General features: G+C 39.4%; 1 protein-coding gene across 2 annotated transcripts in view; it reads right to left on the reverse strand.

Moving 5' to 3' along the window:
- Positions 1 to 6,954: 6,954 nt before the first annotated feature.
- The window catches only part of EPS8 (EGFR pathway substrate 8, signaling adaptor), a 54,253-nt gene continuing 43,251 nt past the window's right edge, over positions 6,955 to 17,956 (reverse strand). For both annotated transcript variants that reach the window (XM_075713142.1, XM_075713136.1), the window contains 4 exons: positions 15,233 to 15,470; positions 11,503 to 11,683; positions 10,934 to 11,063; positions 6,955 to 7,068 (listed from right to left, as the gene is read on the reverse strand). In XM_075713142.1, the coding sequence (XP_075569257.1) occupies positions 6,955 to 7,068; positions 10,934 to 11,063; positions 11,503 to 11,683; positions 15,233 to 15,470 (663 nt within the window). The remainder of the gene's footprint in view (positions 7,069 to 10,933; positions 11,064 to 11,502; positions 11,684 to 15,232; positions 15,471 to 17,956) is intronic.

Genomic DNA, 17,956 nt, shown 5'->3' on the forward strand with positions numbered 1-17,956 from the left:
TGTTGGGGGAGGTAGAAAGGAAGAAAAGAAAAAAAAAAAAAAGTGCTTTAACAGATGTAACTATTTCTCTGAGCCAGGAATTCACGATATTACAAAAACAAGGTTTTGGCATGTGAAGGGCTGATTATCACTTTATTGCTACGAGGCTGCCAAAGCGTCGGTATGGATTCCTGCAGGGGCTTCGGGATCAGGGTGGGGGGATCTTTTCTTTTTCGCTGTCAGTTTCAGTTCTAGTCAGAATAATTAGCTATATATATTTTTTTTGTCTCTGTATAATTCCGGTACATCATTGTGTATTGTGACATGGATGCTGTCAGAATGGATGTTGATGGCATTTTTGTAACCTGTTGCTTTGTGTCACCTCATTGGAAGTTAGCAGCAATGGTACTCAATGTAAACAAAACAAACTTGAACTGAAAGTAAACACACTGGATTGCTTACCTGTGAAGAAGTCACTAACAGCAAAACAGCAAATGCACCTGCAGATGCTTTTTATTCATTCACTCTGGGGCCTAGTATCACCTGTCGGGGTACCAGGGTGTAGTTTAGTAGCTCAGCTACTTCCAGGAGCCTGATAACCTCCTTCAGATGATATTTGAATTTTTTTTTCTTCCAAAGAGTTACTCCACTAGGAGGTAAATAGGTGTATATTCCTTTAATATCTACTTCATTGTTGTATTAGTTACAATGGAAAACTTCCTGCAAACTACCCCGTATATATTATGCAAAACTGCATAGACTTAACATAATCACCCAAGTAAAACAGGTCCTTGTGTAGGGTACTGAAGAAACAGGACTCTACCTGTGATTATTAAATGGGTATGATATGAACTGCCCCCTCTTCTCTTTCCATGCTTCTAATGCTATATCCACAGTTTCCACTAAGCCCAGTCCTAAAGCGGAGGTGCTGTTTCTCTAAATAAGATCAATAGAGATGGACGGGAAAGGGCATTTAGCCCTGTCTTCAGGGAGCAGACTGCTAACAAGAAAGGCTTCAATGGTACACGGTTCTCTCTTATTTCACCAGTGCGCCTCAGCTGGTTTGCCATTTCAGTAGGAACAGCAAAGATTTGTCTGGCCTAATTTGAACAGAAGACAGAATTATAAATGAGCACTTGACCATTCAGACCTTGCCTTCATGCTTTTTTTTTTGTTTTGTTTTTTTTTAATATATTTCAGAGTTTCATTATATGTTTACTCAGAAAATATTTTCACATCCCTGTAGAGAACTAGGGGGGCAGGCAACCACAACTGTTGTTGCTTTCTCATCTATGGCCTCCTCCCTCCTGCTGGCTGTTGCCCATTGAGTCTACATTTATTCTGAATCATAGACCAGAGTAAGCAGGTTACTTTTCAAACATTCATGTGCACACAAAATATCACAGTGTGATCTGGCTGTAACAGAAGTTTGGCAGAACATAACAGGGTCCAATTTGCTGCAAAGATGTCCAAAAAAAACTCTCATTGTTGCAAACAATACTGCCTGAATAGCCTGAAATTACTAGACAGTTTTTGAATGCATGGTAAAAAAATTACTCCATTTGCACAGTAACAGGTGTGTATTTTTCCTTTAATAGCTACTTAATCACAAAATTAATGAAAACACCTTCAGAAAAATACCTTTTCCTACCTCATCTAGTAGGTAAAACTGCATAATGGGTGCGTTGGGATGGCAGTGCAACCCACCTCTCCCAGAGCTCAAGACATAAGTAAAGCAATGAAAGAGTCTGGGAGACTTTATGGTTCAGAAGACTCACGCAGAGCCTTTCAGCCTGCATCGACATGTCATACTTTTGGTTTTTTTACCTTGTCATGCTCCTTGAAAGCAAATCCAAAAGAACAATGTTTTGGATTCATCCTGCATGTTGATATGGTTTCCAGCATTTGTCAAAATGAAACTCTCAAGTCATCACAGCTGTAAAGCTGTCTGAAGCTTCAGGTTTTGTGATAGGTTTTTTTGAATTATGGGTTTCATGCCTATAGCTCTGCTGACACCACAGATGCTCTACATTGATGTGCCACTCTTATGGCATCTACTGACCCAGATGCATGTAAAAGCAGCTTTGCACAGTGAGTGACCATTAATCGAAACTAGGGCAGGTTTTCTCCTTGTTGCCTCATGCTGCGCACGCTGCCATGGGAAAAACAAACAGGTAAACCTAAGGCTATGTCTTAGAAGAGCAGATCTTTAGAGCCGTGGGTAAAAGTGCTGTCTCTCCTAGTATGCCCTGTGCAGTGAGCCCCGACATACTTGGGTCTTCAGAGCTGCTGCCTTCCATCCTCACACAAGGATTAAGAACAGGTTGGGAAGCCTTACTTGGGCTTTACTTCACTTTACCAGGATTTTTCCTGCACCTAAACAAGACAAAGTTGCCCCTGGTCAAATATTCACCATCATAATCTTACATACCAAAAATGGCTCTGCCCACCCGCCTCGTTCAGTTCATTAACCACAGAGTCACATCACCTCCCTCCCCCTCCTAACCTTTTAAAGGGCTTGTATGAGAACAGTAGTTTCATTCAGGCAGGCAAAGCTGTTGCTTTCAGCCATTTCTTGTGAGCGGGCAACGTTGTTAGTGCTGTTGAAATGGGGCTGGGGCGGGGTGTGTGGTTTGAGCTTTGCTGCTGCTGTCACAGGCAGCAGTGGTGGCTAGGAAGCATATAGGAAGTCTCCCCCTTTTTTTTTAATCTCTTTTAATCTACAAATATTATCAGGAAGTAGAAGCACAGCCTAACATCCCGATACTGGTTTTGGTCTGGATGCTGAGGAAGTAGTAATGGGCCAAAGTTGCAACCTAAGCACGTAACTTCAGAGAAACTGAAGAAAGATACTGAAGAGCCAAAGGCAGCTAAATAGGCACTCATTAGCTAAAACTTAACATAGCAGCAGGAAAAATTCAAGACGTTTATGCAATAATTAAACACAGAACCCAATGCATGCTTACAAATTCCCTCATGTTTGCACTCCACATACATAATGCTGCCGCTTGTATGTGAAGGTGGGAGGCTCGGCACAGAAATAGTCTCTCAAATAAATACTCTTGATATGTCAGACTTGATCCTTAGACAGGGCAGCTTGCTTCACATTTTTAGACACTACACAGACTTCACAGTTGAGGAAAAACATCACAGAAAAACTGGGCTCCTATAAAATTGTGGCTTGGCCAGCAACATTCCCATTCATAATTGTGTTTCTCTTGCTCATGAGATGCAGCCCAGGAAAATCAGTGGAGATACCTGCTTGAACAAGGGTCTGGTATTGAAGCTGTATCTTGCTTCTGTGTATGTCCTAAAAACATGAAAACTCAGAATGCCTTCAATTCTTACAATTTAAAAAAAAAAAAAAGGAAAAAATCTGCTACTTACAGGTTTCCTAATTAGAAAGACTTAATCCACATCATACGAGTTATTCATAGGTTTCCGAATGTTCCCTTGCTTAAATTAGCAAAGCACTGATGTTACTGTTCAGCAAAGCGCTCCCAGGGACACTTTCAGAGTTTCACAAACACTGATGAATACACTCAAAGTCATTGGGAGCTCTGCACATTGCAGAATATCATATCATTTTGGATATCTACGTCCCCATAAACCATTGATTTCCGCACACATCAATAATGTGGAAATCTGCACTTATTTCCCAGCCCCCCCAAAACCCACCAACTTTTATCTAGCACAATGCTTTGGAGCAACAAAAGTAAGTATAAAAATCTCTTTTATAGATCACAATTTGTCTGAGCGAAGCACTGTTTAACATTTGAATTGCTAGATGGTAAGTAAACAGTTCCATGCATCAATATTGGTTAGAAGTGTTCATTACGAATTAAATGTGAGGTTTCACAGTGGTTTTCTCTCCCCACGGTGTCTCAAGGGAACAAGCAGATGAAGGAGCGAGAAGTGCCTTGCTGATGTTAAAAGGTATGTGCTTAGAAAGCATAAAACTGCTGAGTGAACATACACTGCTAAAACTGTCTCCCTCCGCCCCGTTAAAAAAGCAGACTCGATGACAGAAAAAGAGCAAAGTAGTTCCTATGTCATCAAACACAACTCTTTTTTTCCACATCTAATATGGCACTTTTTGACATTTTAAAAACTCTTTTGTTTCCTTTTCAAATGCACTTTTCATGTATTGCATCTTTCTAAAATATTAGTGTAAAAACCAAAATCCTCACTGCTCAAATCTGAAAGAAAACATTTTGAATGTAACACTGCGGTTTACCACTGCTTTCATTTAAGGCACTGAACATTTTGAAGAAAACACTTTATTTTCATTTGATGATCCCCAAATGAAATTTTTTGATTTCTCATAACTGTCAACGAGCTGAAAATTCAAAAACTGCACAGCAGGGGCGTGAAGCTCCCTGCGGTGCCTTAAACCATCAAGGAAATTCCAGCAAAAAGGGAAGCATCTGCCTTAATGCCACTCAGATTTCACAGACTGTAACTCAGAAATAAAGTCTAGTTCAGCAAAGTCAAAGGGTAAAATACAACTTGCATTGTACTGGGTTGTTAAGTCACTAGTAGTTAATTTTAAAACTACGAAAAAACACAGAAACAAACCAACCAACCAACCTCCAAACCCCCAGATTATTCTGCTTATCATTTAAGCATATGGAAGGGGTTTCCCGTTTTCCACCCAAGTACCTCCAGAAATGCCTCTGAGCACACTGACCACATTCAAACTCACCTGGCTCTTTCTATACAGCTTAACAGCTACACGGAAACCCAGCTTCAAAAAAACAGTTGTGAAGCCACCTCTTTTCTCTCAGAGATGAAACATGGGTGCTTCCTCCAAGACCTCCGCATGCCAAACTCCACGAAGTCTGAAGAGTCTCAGAGCTGATGCCTCCTTTGGGGCAAAAGGAGTGAATGCTAGAATAAGCTTGCAGAAAATTTGAATATTGGGTTCATATTTTGGTAATTAACAGGGAAACAAATGTACAGGTAACCACCACAGTGTCTTTTATGGAGTCAGATATATTTTCCACGAGAAAATACAGTGACTCTAATTTTTAAATATGAGTTTCAAAGACCTTTCTAAAAAGTTTCCTACTCTTGCACTTACAAGTAACAAAGCATCTATGTAAGAGTAGCTTCAGATCTTCCTTTTATTTTCTTAGTCATTCACCACCCAGTGTAGGGGACTTTGCTTTACAGTGAGCACTCTTCAGGCTAGGTATGGACACTTACTAGAGAGGCGGGGGCGGAAGAGCAAATTTTAAATGTGAATCAGAGAATACATCAAGTCTTTGGAGGGCTGGGCTTGACCTTTAATGACAGGACAGACAGTGACACAGACAATTTTCCCCCATAAAGCTATGTATGTAGGTTGAATGGATGCAGTTATCATGCAGGTGTGCTGGTTCAAATGCTTCCTATAGGGAGAAAGCAATCAAGAATCACTGTTTCTTTCACTGGGTGAGACAAGAGTCCATTTCTTAGTGATTGCTATGGCAGCTGGAGTCTTCGGTTTGGGATTCATCACTTCTTCACCCATTTCTAGATAAGACTACATTTAAATTAAAGGTGTAGAACCTACATACTTTTCACAGGCATGAAGAATATATATTAAATGTGAAAATATACATAGACACATAATGAACACACAGAAGAAACACTTTTAAGGACATTTAAAATAAATGGCACTAAACACCTTTATTAAGATTTTTTAATTTTTCTTTTATGAAAAATGAATAGGATTCTCTTTTCCCTTGTACGCAGAGGAAGAGCAAACTAATGGCAAAAATCAAGAACGCTTTCTTATTTCAACATCATCTTTGTAGCCACAAAGATACAACTATTTAACAGACAAGAAATACTGTTTATTGCAGACTTTAAGCTGATTCATGTGAAAAAGGCACTAAGAAACTTAATCAAACTAGATGATTAAATTTGTCTAAATTAAGTGATATTATATATTATATATAATACATATATTATATATAAAATCACATGACCATGTGAAATAACAGAACATTTTTGTGACAAAAATCATTGCATCTTCAAAAATAATATTTGCTGGAAGGGATGTTTCCTTTTCTCCCCTTTTTGCCTCCAGGAATCCACTTTTCCAAAAGATTACATTTATAAAGGAACAATAGCTTTTTACATAAGGAAAAACTGACATCTGGGATCAACACACAAAGTCTAGATTATACACTGTTCTTTTGACGGGTTAAGTTACAAACAAAAAAATGCAAGTATATTAAAAAAAATGTACTGAATTGTTTCATAGCTACCTACAGCAGATCTGATCACCTCTTTGAGCTGAGTTGTGCTACTATTTTCTAGTTATTCCTCCTTGTGCAATACTGTAGCTCGTCACGAGTGAAGTATTGATAAAATCAATGTACAGAGTATTATTTTGCTATAAACAGCTTCATTAGTAATAAAAGATCTTGGGAGTGATGCAAGAAAGATTCAGCCTATGTCAGGCTGCTGTTCATTCTCTAAACACTTCCTCTCTGATTGCTGGCATCAACGACTTAACTAAATGTCCTGCAGCCGAATGCATGACAAGAAAGACTGAGCCAAAAAGACATAATTGCAAACTACAGCATGAGATGGAATTCAGAATCTTATAATTACTGATGGGTTCAAATGCTCTTTTATCGCTGGCTCAGCTTCCCTCAGATGAATCACAAAGACATGTTCCAGTTTATCTGTCATGGAATGGTTAATTCCACAAAGCCAAGACTCATCTCTGGATGTAAATGAATTGTGTGCCAATATTTTCACCTGTCAGGAACCTCCATTGAATTTCTCATCTGTTCATTTTTAATGATGAGAAGCCAGCAGCAGGTACTTCTGTGGAGACTACTGTAAATTTTCTTTATGGTGGCTAGTTACATTTACAATATTATAAGACATATATATATCCCCTGCAGTGCTTCCTAAAGCAAAGCTGGATGGCATAATGCTATGGACAATGGAATTAAAGAAAAGAGGAAAGACATTTTAGTGGCTGCTTCCTTCATCAAAGGACTCCACACCTGAATCTGTGGCAGCTGCACTGATTTTTTCTTGTCGTCTTCTCATAATTTCTTGCAGTTCTGAACTACCACTGTTAGCCTATAAACAAATAAAAAAGAAAAAGACTTTACTCGTGGGTTTGACACATGATGAAGATCCTCTGCCAGCATGTTATTAAGATTGATGTTTGAACACGTTAAATTCACCTTGCAGCTCCAGAACTAAAAATGCACTAAGAATCTGGTTAAATAACATTTGGAATAGGAAAAGATTTGCACTATAAATGTGGGCCAGAAAAGAACCTGCAGACTATTAAGAGAGTCAGCTTGACTTTTAGCACTGCTGAGCATCTTTAGTTCTCACGCAAGCCCCTGGAGGTGTTGGATATTTATGGGGTGAATTATGGACTCAGTAAAAGCAGGGTTAAAGCCCAGCAAGTTTGTTAGGATTCCACCCTTGAGTACTTAAATATCATGGCAATCACATTTAGAAATCAAAGGACACAAACCCTTAGTGGGTTATTTATGTAAACACAAAATTCATGCATGCACATGGGTTTGCACAGTCAAGGCCTAAATAAGGATTGAGATACCTGATCTTAGTATCCCACATTACACAATACTCCATCATGCATTTGCTGTTCAGAGACACAGTCTTTAAACTTAGGACCCAGTCATAAGAATTGAATCATATTACTATCCTAGCAACAGTGTATTATTGTGAGGACAAGGCCTTATTTCACCTTTCAGGGTGAAAAACAGGTCTGCTGAGCTAGCTGCAAACAGATTGCTTCAACAACGTAAATGAAGTTATTAGCAAGGCCAGGACGCATATCCACTAGAGCAGAACTTTCGAAAGTGTGCATGACTTTGAATGAGACCAGAGGATTATAAAGCAAGAACCATAGCCGCTACTGTGTTATTTGGCTATGACATGACCTTCCAAGCTTCAAAACTATCTTCCAAATAGTTTATAGCTTCCTTCTGAATAAGGAAGCAGAAACTGTCTTTGAAATTTGTAAAGCAAATTTCAGGACTGTTAAGGGGAAAAAATCCTTCAGTTGATTCTGAACTCTGAAAATTTATCCCACTACATAAAATTTAATTTAGATTTATCCCATTATATCCATTACAATGTATTATCTGATGCCATTACCTGGCAGACAGGTTAGGTGCCCACAGGGAGGAAGGCTAGGATGCTTCTGCTAGGTAAATTACCATTGCTTTCTCCTCCCAGAGTGGAAAGGCAAAGCAGGGGTCTTATAATTGACTCCCTGAAGATGAGAGAGCACTTTTATTTGTCTTAATTCATCTTGTCCTTGCCCACTTGATTTCAGATACAGAGCAAACGCGGCAGTCACCCATTACTAAGTCATGCATAAAAAACATCATCAGATACCCAACAACGTGCTTTATCAGAGGTCATGTGCAAATATTTTTCTGAAAATGACTGAGCAGCCGAGGCCGAAACAGTTTACCTTCCTGATAACATCAATAACAACATGACTGATGAGCTTGAAACACTGCTCAACTAAACCAAACTGCAATACATCATGTGGCACAGCACAACCGGTACATCCTACTCGGAGACGGGTAGCTAAGTAGCCTAGGGCTGTCGTTGGGAACACAATTTTTTGTAACAGAGTGCTAGACCTTGGCCTTAGTGATTTACCCAGCTTAGTCTCCAACCAGATCACAAGGTATCCGCAAGCTCCATCCTTCAATCCCACTTCTGTGCCTGGGCCATGCCTTTCACAGAGGCGTCAAAGAGAATAAGCTATTCTTCCAGCCAATTTGATATACATATTAGATAGAAATTATTTTCAGTTTGAGAGGGATGTGTGCCCATGCTGCCCATTGATGGAGTAGGAAGACAATGAGAATGTGGACCTGTAGTGTTCCCTTCTGGAGATGACAAAGGTGGTGTACAGGATCTTGTGTCTCTACGCTTATCAGAATTCTGTAGCGCTTTTCAACACCAGAGCTTGAAATGCTCAACAAAAGTTAATGAAATGGACACATAAAAACTCATAATCATGGAGACTATTAATATTTTCACTTTGCAATGGAAAAGTAAATCCATATAGGTGACCAGCCAAGTTACTATAATGCACTGTACTCGGTATACAAGGTGAACTTCAACTCTCTGGAGCAACCCTAAAAAACGGCTCGCAGAGGTGATACTCTGATTGGTACAAAGGGTGTGGTGCACCTGCCTCCTCCTGAGGCACCGGGGCTTGCCACCACCACTTCCTCTGGCAGAAAGGAGGTGTTTGGCCCTGGCTATAGCCAGCTCTCTGCTGTCTGACACACCGGTCTCACACAGTCTTATCTTCCTGCTTTTGCTTGGCCAGGCCCAGAAAGCTGTTAAACCCCAAACACCTTCCCCACACTTGCAGTCTGTTTATACAGTCTGTTTATACAACAAAACTCCATTAGGATTCCAATCAGGAATTGCATAAATTTTGAAATTCATCAGTTAAACCTTAAATGTCTGAGGCAGAAATAAATATTTCAGTTACCTTTTCACTAACAAAATCCAATGACCTTGTTAAACTCTCAGTACCTGTTTATTAACATTTGTAGAGTGTTTATTAGACAAGTTTTGGCTGCTCAGTTTCCTGCAGAGCGAGACCTAACTGAGGCAAGCAGAGTAACAGCACGGAGGAAAAAAAGGACATACTTCTACAATCCAGTGCATCTCTGCTTTTCAAACAGACTTCCACCTCAAAGACACTTCCATCTCAGTACACAGAAGCCTTATGAAACTGAAATAAGATTGTTGACATTCCAGAAAAGTTGAAGAATACACATATATCTTCACCAGGAAATGATGGATTGCTCTGGACTGCAGTGACATATATTCCTAATAACAAAAGTGAAATATTTCTCCCTTCCTGTCACAGGAAAACAGGGCTTGAAGAAGGGAAGAAAGTAATTTTAACAGTGTTAGAAAGCAGTGCTCTCTGATCCACACCAATCAGGTAAATTGTAAAATATACATCATTATAAACTTGTCTTCAACAATATGCCTGGTAGTTAAAGCTTAAAAACATTTAAGCAAGACAGTCCCAGCTTCATGAGGGGACAGAAACACATTTTAAACTTCAGGATTTTCTTTTAAACAGGATGTGAAGAATATAGCTTCTTCTTTGGGTTAGTCTCACCTCTAGACAGTACCAAGTCCATTTCTCCACTTGCCACAGCAAGTTTTAGAAAAAGAAGTAGATGCACCTGCAATTCTCCCAGTTTAAAGTTGGTAAGCATTCTCCTTAGCACAACTGTATATACAAGCTTTTAAGGTGTTTAAGGAACAATACTACTCTAATTAAAGCAAACTGCCACAGAGCAATGAATACAGAGATACAATACTTTTATCCTTAGCTCAGTAATTCTGCTAGCACAGTGCTAAATGTGGTTTTGCCTACTTAGGAACCCACCAACACAGATGCCCCAGAGTTTGACCTGAAAGGCCTCGAGATTCAACAGTGAGCTCGCTCTACCACCTTCTCATGCCTGATAACTCAAATCTCCTCTACAAAGATAAAGCAAAACTAACTCATCACCACCAAAAGTACCAGGAGTACCTGTTTGTTCAAGTACCAGGCAGAGCAAGAAGCAAGAAAAAGGGCATTTTAATCTCTCCTATTGTTTTCCTCAAAGCCCTTTTTGGCTCATTTTGTCTTCTTGCAGCCTGATTAGAGCACACAACGTCTTAAACTTGAGTACTACCATGCACTTTTTCTAATGCTTTGTGGACCCCTTTAGAAGTGGGGAGAGATCCCACCTGGTGTTTTGATGGATGCTGTTTCAATGCATTAAGACCAAATAACTCAGGTACAAATAATGCTTACCAATATGATGGGAAGTGAGGAAAAACAGCTGCCTCACAGAAGGAGCTATTTACTTCTATAGGTCCAAAAATGGTGACCCCGCATTAGGTTAGTAAGAAGGTTTATACATACCTCCAAGGCAGATTTCTGTACCGTAATTTGGCTGTAGACTCTAGACCCTTCTGGGCAAACAGTCCTCAGTTCCTCTTTATTGAGGGAGAAAAGCTGAGCACCAGTCAGCACGCCAAGGCTGTTGACAGTCCTGGGGTCACACCAAGGGAGTAAACAAGAAATGAGCAAAAATACACTAGCCAAGGGAAGGAAGCAGGTTGTCTTCATCTCGCATTGTCTCAGGTAGGGCTACTAAATCAAGACAAAACTTTATGCAACAGGGTTGTTTAAGTCAATTCTGTATCTGTTGTAACAAGTACCTTCCGGTGGAGGCTACTATATATTTTTTTTTCCTAAATCTATCTGTATCTCTATAGATCTATAACCACATTGATATATATATTATATACACGCATATGCATAGGTATATATGTATATATAAGCAAAAACAAATTCTTTTTTCAAGGGTGCAGCTGATGTGTCTTGATTTTCAGAAGGCTGCTTGATTTTAAAAAGTGGGCTGACCATATCCTAATTACTGACAGGAAAATAATTTTAAGACATTTTCTTGCATTTGCCCTCAAACTTACACAGGGTTGAATCCTTTGGACTGCAACCACGCTTTCACATCCTCAGGTGAAGAGTCATAAGTGATGTTAACTACCGGGATGTTTGGTCGTGGCACGTGGAACTTCCTCTGGGCAGCGCTCCGGCCAACGGTGAGCCGGTGAACAAGTTCATCCTGCACCTCCTCCATCTGCGATTTCCTGCCTAGAGAGAGAGATGCCCCACAGGAATTATTCTCAAGGTTGCTTTATCAAAGCCAGGTTACTTCTTATACTCCACTTTAAATCTTAAATCTTTTTTTCCTTTAAAGGTTCATTCACTAGATGTGACTGAATTATTATTCTTCTTATTGAAATCTTCCCACTCCTTTCTTTGCAAAACAAAACAAAAGCAAAAAACCAAACCAAACCCAAAATTCAACTGAGACTCTAGAAAGAGGAGATGAGCTTGATGTCACACAGAGGTGTAGATCAGTCTGACAGCACCCAAGTTGTAGAAGAAAACGGGCATGGAGGGTTATTCAGTTGTCATAGTCTGCATTTCTTCAAATAGAATTACAATGTGTTAAAAATGAAGACAAAAAATATGATGAAGAATATAAGATTGCTTAGACTGTGAAAAGGCAGCACTTTCCACAAACATTTTTTAATTGAAAGCTCAACTTTTTAGTGCAAATCAGTGTAGGCAAAAAAATTTCACTGCTGCTGACACATATCACCTTACATCTAAAAAGCTATTATAGTAACCACATTTTTGAAGGGGTTTTAAGAAATTTGAATTCATTCCAAGCCTGGAGTGACTGGTTAGCTGAAACAATGTCACAGTTTGCACTAAAAAAATAAGAAAAAAAAAGTAGTTGCTCTCACCACAGAAATTCTGCAAGACCTTTTTTTTAAAAAAAACAAACAAACAAACAAAAACTGTACAAATTTGCTATCCCACAGAAACGATTTGTCTGAAGCATTTAGTTCAGTTGCTGGTCATTAGCAGGCAACAAACTGAAGTGCTTTTCATGCATTTCAACAAAAACAATTACAATGACACTGAAAATTGTTTAAAACGCATATAAAAAGTTCTATGGATAATTTCACAAAAGTAGGTAGAATCCAAAAGGGTGTAAATATCTTTTTGGGCACAGAGAAGATACTGATTTAGCACAGTTAAACTCTCCATGCAGTAACTCTGGAATAACTATAAGAAACTTTTGACACACAACTTTAAATGATCTCAAAAATTCTCAGGATTTCCTTATCAAGATATTTTTAGTCATCTTCATTCAGCCTTCTCACTGTGATATACAAACAGTAACTACAGCACCTTCTCTAATGCACTCAGATGGCAAAAGCTACTCCTTTTCTCCCATTACACTGGCAGCAACAGAGGAAAATGACACAACTTCAATACGAAAAAACCTGTAAGACAGCAAAAATGTTTCTTTCTCTACTTTCCTTTTATATTCTCCCAAAACCTCTCCAAAGAGCCACATCTCTAGCCAGTCAGATAAATAAAAACAAGCTTTACATAGGATTTTAGGACTTTTTTTTTTTTTAAAATCACCACAATGAAAAAAGAAAAATCCTTGGTTTAGCCATTTTCTTTTTTCTTTTACAAAATAGCCCCAGGTTGAAAGTGGACAAAATATCTCTAGTGAAAAATTTGAGGCATTCAGGCCCTATTGTGTTGGTCTTTTTTTCTCCCAGAGTGTGAATCAGGAGCCAAAATGACATGTGCTCAGTGATATGTGAAGGTCTGAGACGGGATATACAAGTAAAGCCTTTAGGCAATGTTATTGAAGCATATACCGGTTATTTTCCCAACCGGGAAGAGAGAGAGAAAGTTGCTATCTTCCTTCTATTTATACAGATTTTGAAAGACTTATGTTTTATCTAGACCAAGACTATATCAAAAGATCAATATTTAGCTGCTAGATAACAGATTCTTACTGTTCTTAGATGCATTATCATAAATAAACAAGATACCCTCGGTGTGAAGCAGGTACTACATCGTGTGATCTCTACAGGGTTCAGGTGGGTACTTGGGCAGCAGGTGTATGGGCAAGGCTGCCCATTACCTTTGCAGAGGCTGCTATTCTGTGAGGACTGTGAGGTACCTGAAGCCCATTAACTGGGCTTGAGCGACAGCTCCCGGGAGGGCACAGGACCTCTCACGCATGGCCCAGGGCCTCAGCGGATGCTGCGAGGGCAGGAGATGTCTTGTAACCACTTAGTCTACAGCAGCCCTTCACACCTCACTCACACCCTGCACCTGAAGCCAGGATGGTCTTCACATTTTCCATCTGTAATGGATAGAGAAGGCCATCGTGGATTCAAGGAAACACACCTGCTACAGCATGCAAAGTCCTTCTCACATGGAAATAAAATGAACATTTTTTTTGTGAGAGAGAGAGAGAGAAAGAAATTCACCCTCACTTTCCACATCTTTTATAACTGCTCGGGTTTCTGTTTTTATTTAAGTAACAAACTGCCCAAACTGCAGAAGCTGGCCCTACTGTTTCTTTAGGAAATGGCAGTGAAGCCTGTTCCTCCTGCCAGGCTGTTCTCTGTTTATAACTTCCAGCCAGCCAGTCTGTTATATGAAAATATTAAAAAGGTCCCAGCGCCTTCATGAGTTCAGAGCTCAGGCGAGAGCTTGTCCACCACCAGGCAATGTCAAAGCAGGCTCCACCGAGTGTGGTTATCCAAGCAGGCACGCTTCCCATCCTCTGGGGACTAGGAGGAAAAGAAGCCCTTCTGCAGGAAGGATTACACTTGGTGCCAGTTTTTACCTCAGGTGGAAGTGGGATTTTCTGATAAGGCAGGGAGGCAGAGGATGGGAAAAGCTCTCAACTCTTGACCTGCAAAAAGCTCATTATAACAGCTATTAATTTAAAAGCTATAGCAAATGCTTGCTTACAAGTTTCAGTTATTTTTAAGCCAAGCAACCACATCACAAAGTGCATTTAGGATAGAAATTATTGACTGAATAAGTTCTCCTAAACTAACTTGCTTTTCAGTTGATACAGAGTAGGAGCCTCCGCAGCAGGCTTTATATTTCCAAGGTGGCCTTAATCAGAACTTTTCATGAGTGCCACACACTGCTGGATGCAGGTTACCATGTTTTTCCAGCTAAAGGGCTATGGAATACCTTCTCTTGTCCTCTTAAGACAAGGACACAAAACTTTGCTCAGTGGTCTGCCAGTTACTGTTGCTTTGACCAAGCTAAGGGGACCTGATTACGAGACGTGTCTTCTATGACACTCTTACAACATGGTTCCTACGCATCAGCCAGACCTGTAAGTCTTCTTGCAAGCCTTGGATACATGTTCCAGAATGGTGCAAATGCCCTAGAAATATTGATGACCATGGACAGAAGTTCAAAACCAGCCTAACTGATTTTAAAAGCAATTTAGTTTGTAATGTGGCGGTGAGTTCAGGTGGAAAAATGTACATTAGCCAGAATACCAGCATGGGCATTTACAGTGTTGAAAACCACTGACTGAAGATCCCAAACAGCCAGAAATGGAGAGGATTTAGGACTGGGACAAGGGCAGAAGTGTTTTGTCCCTACTTACCATCATGATTAACAAGGGTCAGAACACACATACATAGAAAATGTGTATTTTAAATATAGGATTAAAGCTAAATATTCCATAAACATTTAGCTGAAACAGAAGGTTTTAAGGAATTTAAGGCTTAAGCAAAACACACAGGAATGGGAGAAGTACTTTTTTTCTTGCTGCTTAGACAAACTTACGATCCACAGGAACTTGCTTCTGCCTCTGGGTGTCTCGTGCAACACTACCACCGCTGTCGCTAGAGGTGCTGCTTTGGCGGCTGATGGTTGCTGGTGCTTTGGGCACAGGAACCGGTATAGGTGCTGGTGCGTTAGGAGGAAGGGGGACAGCCACAGGGACAGGAGTGGGTGTTGGAGGTGGCAAAGGTGTAGCAGGAACTGGATCAGGTTGTTTTGCAACATAGTCTGTCCTTTGTTTCTGAAAAGATGCAGAGAAAGACAGTTTGACAACAAAACTTGGACAAGACATCAGACAAACTCAGGTTTCTGCAAAAAATGCTGGGATGCTTTGCACCAACTGATTTCATTTATTTCACAAAGACATCTTACTTCCAGATATAGTTCCAAAATTTGCCAAAACTTGATTTGGCATCAATGTTTGGCATCAATTTCCTTCTCTGTTGGACACAAAATTCAGAGCAAAGGCATCACCTGAAACATTTCTTTCTTTTAAATGGATGAGTTCTACAAATAAAATTGTTTTTAAATCCCAAACTTCTACTACCTTCCAAAATTTTTGAACTGTTGGACTTTATCAGTGTAAAAATGTATATTTTAGAGAAGTTATGTAAAAAATAGTGAAAAAATTAACCTATCCAGCTACACCTAAGCCTGACTAATGGCTTAACTTACAAATGTCACTGAGGTTGGGATAACACATTGTTACTTCAACTGCAGACACCATTTAAGAGGTTCCTGCTCCTCCTACCCATCCAGTTGTGCCTTTTCAGCTATTTGTGTGGTCACTTCATGCCACCTCAATGCAATAATCCAATTAAAAACCCCCAAACCCCACATTCTTGGAATAGGGCTGTTGTTTCTTCTCCCCCACTTTACGCAATGTTCTAACAACATGCAAATTATCTTGCTGCTAATAACTACACTAGCAGGTGTCTTGAATAATTTTGGGGAATAATTTTTTTCTCCTTTTTTGCCTTTAGAATGGCACGAGTTACAGGAAAAGGCATGTATTTTCCCAAAGCAATCCCAACGACAGACAAGCCCAGAAGTCATAAGCAACCTGTGCTACCATTTTCTTTCAAACAGTTCAAATGCCACATCTCACTGTTTTAACAGTGCTCCCTCTCCACAGTTCTGGACTAACACAGCTTGAAACTTTAATATTAAAGTTTGTTTGCTCAATAGGGATGCCTCATTTCTTAGTTATGAGAAGTCTGCTTACTTTGGTATGAAAATAGATGAGTACATTCCCCAGATTCATTGCTCCTTCCTGAAATACTATTCCCTATTTCCTTGGAGGCAGACGGTTTATGGCAGATCAAGTAGGGAAATATTTGTAGGAGCCGTATGTTAGAATCTGAGCAGCGCACCACTGCCCTGACAACAATCAAACTTTCATTAAATGTCAGCAACTGCCCTCATACAGGAATCCCCAACTCGGTAAGTCTAACTGATGGACAAGGCATTTTGCAGTGAATGTAAACTGGGACCATTACAGCTAAGCTATGCTGAGTTAGGCCAGCAGGAAATTTATCCCATCAGCTTCTATGGCCAGTCAGTTAAGCCTAGGAAAAAAGACTTTAATTTCCCTCCAGTAATTTTTCACTTAAACTGTAGTAGTCAGCTACTGAAGCAAACATGTAGTCTTACAATACATTCCCCATTAAACCTTTTTGGTTTTTTTTTCCTTAGCATTTAGTTGTTCAAAGGCATTCATCTCAATTATTTTGTGTCCACCTTGTGCAGTGCATTGTGGGGAGATAAAAAAAAAAGTCATATGACTGACTTTTCTGTATTATACTACTTCAATGTTAAGGCAATAAATGCTTTTTTAAATGTCAAATGACAAGAAAAGTGAAATGCATAATATAAAAGAGAACAAGCAGAATAATGTATATTTAAGAAACCTGTCCTTTAGTGGAAAGAGAGTGTCCTACTAGGTATATAGTAAGTATATAATTTATGATATATGGTATCTGGTACTATGGCATATCTAAAATCTTGTTAATGAATTTAAAAATTTCACAGATATTAAAATGTTTTAATGATATTCAGATGTTTTTTAATCTTGTTCACAGATTCCAGTTGCTAGACTGTTATCCCCACAATGTACCCTCATGTGTGCCCCGACCTTCTTAAACAACATGCAAGGAAAAAGCACATCTCTTTTTAGAGGATTCATTACAAACCAAGGCATCAACTGCATAGACCACCACAATCATAATCCAGCTAAACACTACACGTAGCTCTCAATGGATGCTACTGATGTAGTTTCAAACACATGTTGTACTGCAATCACAAGCCTCATCAAAATGACTTGCTGGAATGAAAATAAAAATTAAACTGGAAGCATCACTCAAATTCTAAATTTAAAGATGAAACCACATTGAAATACAATTCAAATTTTGTGGAACAGGGCACAAAAGCCAATTATACATTTGAATCACATTTAACATCTCTTTTTTTAAACACTTCTTTTTTTAACTCCAGATCTTTTGAGGACATCCACACATTCATCCCATCACTTCTATTCATCGCTACAAACTAAAACAAGCATGCAATATGGAATTTGGTAACTACATAGTCCAAAAGAGTAATTTGTGAAGTTCAATATCAGACGAGTAATTTTGTTACCTCTGAGAGCTCTCCAAGCAATTGCTGTGAGGAAAATGGAGTAAATCACATCACATAGTACTGTTAGAACGGTAAAAAGTAACTGCCTCA

This window comes from Pelecanus crispus, chromosome 1 (genome assembly GCF_030463565.1).
Source record: "Pelecanus crispus isolate bPelCri1 chromosome 1, bPelCri1.pri, whole genome shotgun sequence".
Taxonomy (NCBI): Eukaryota; Metazoa; Chordata; class Aves; order Pelecaniformes; family Pelecanidae; genus Pelecanus; species Pelecanus crispus.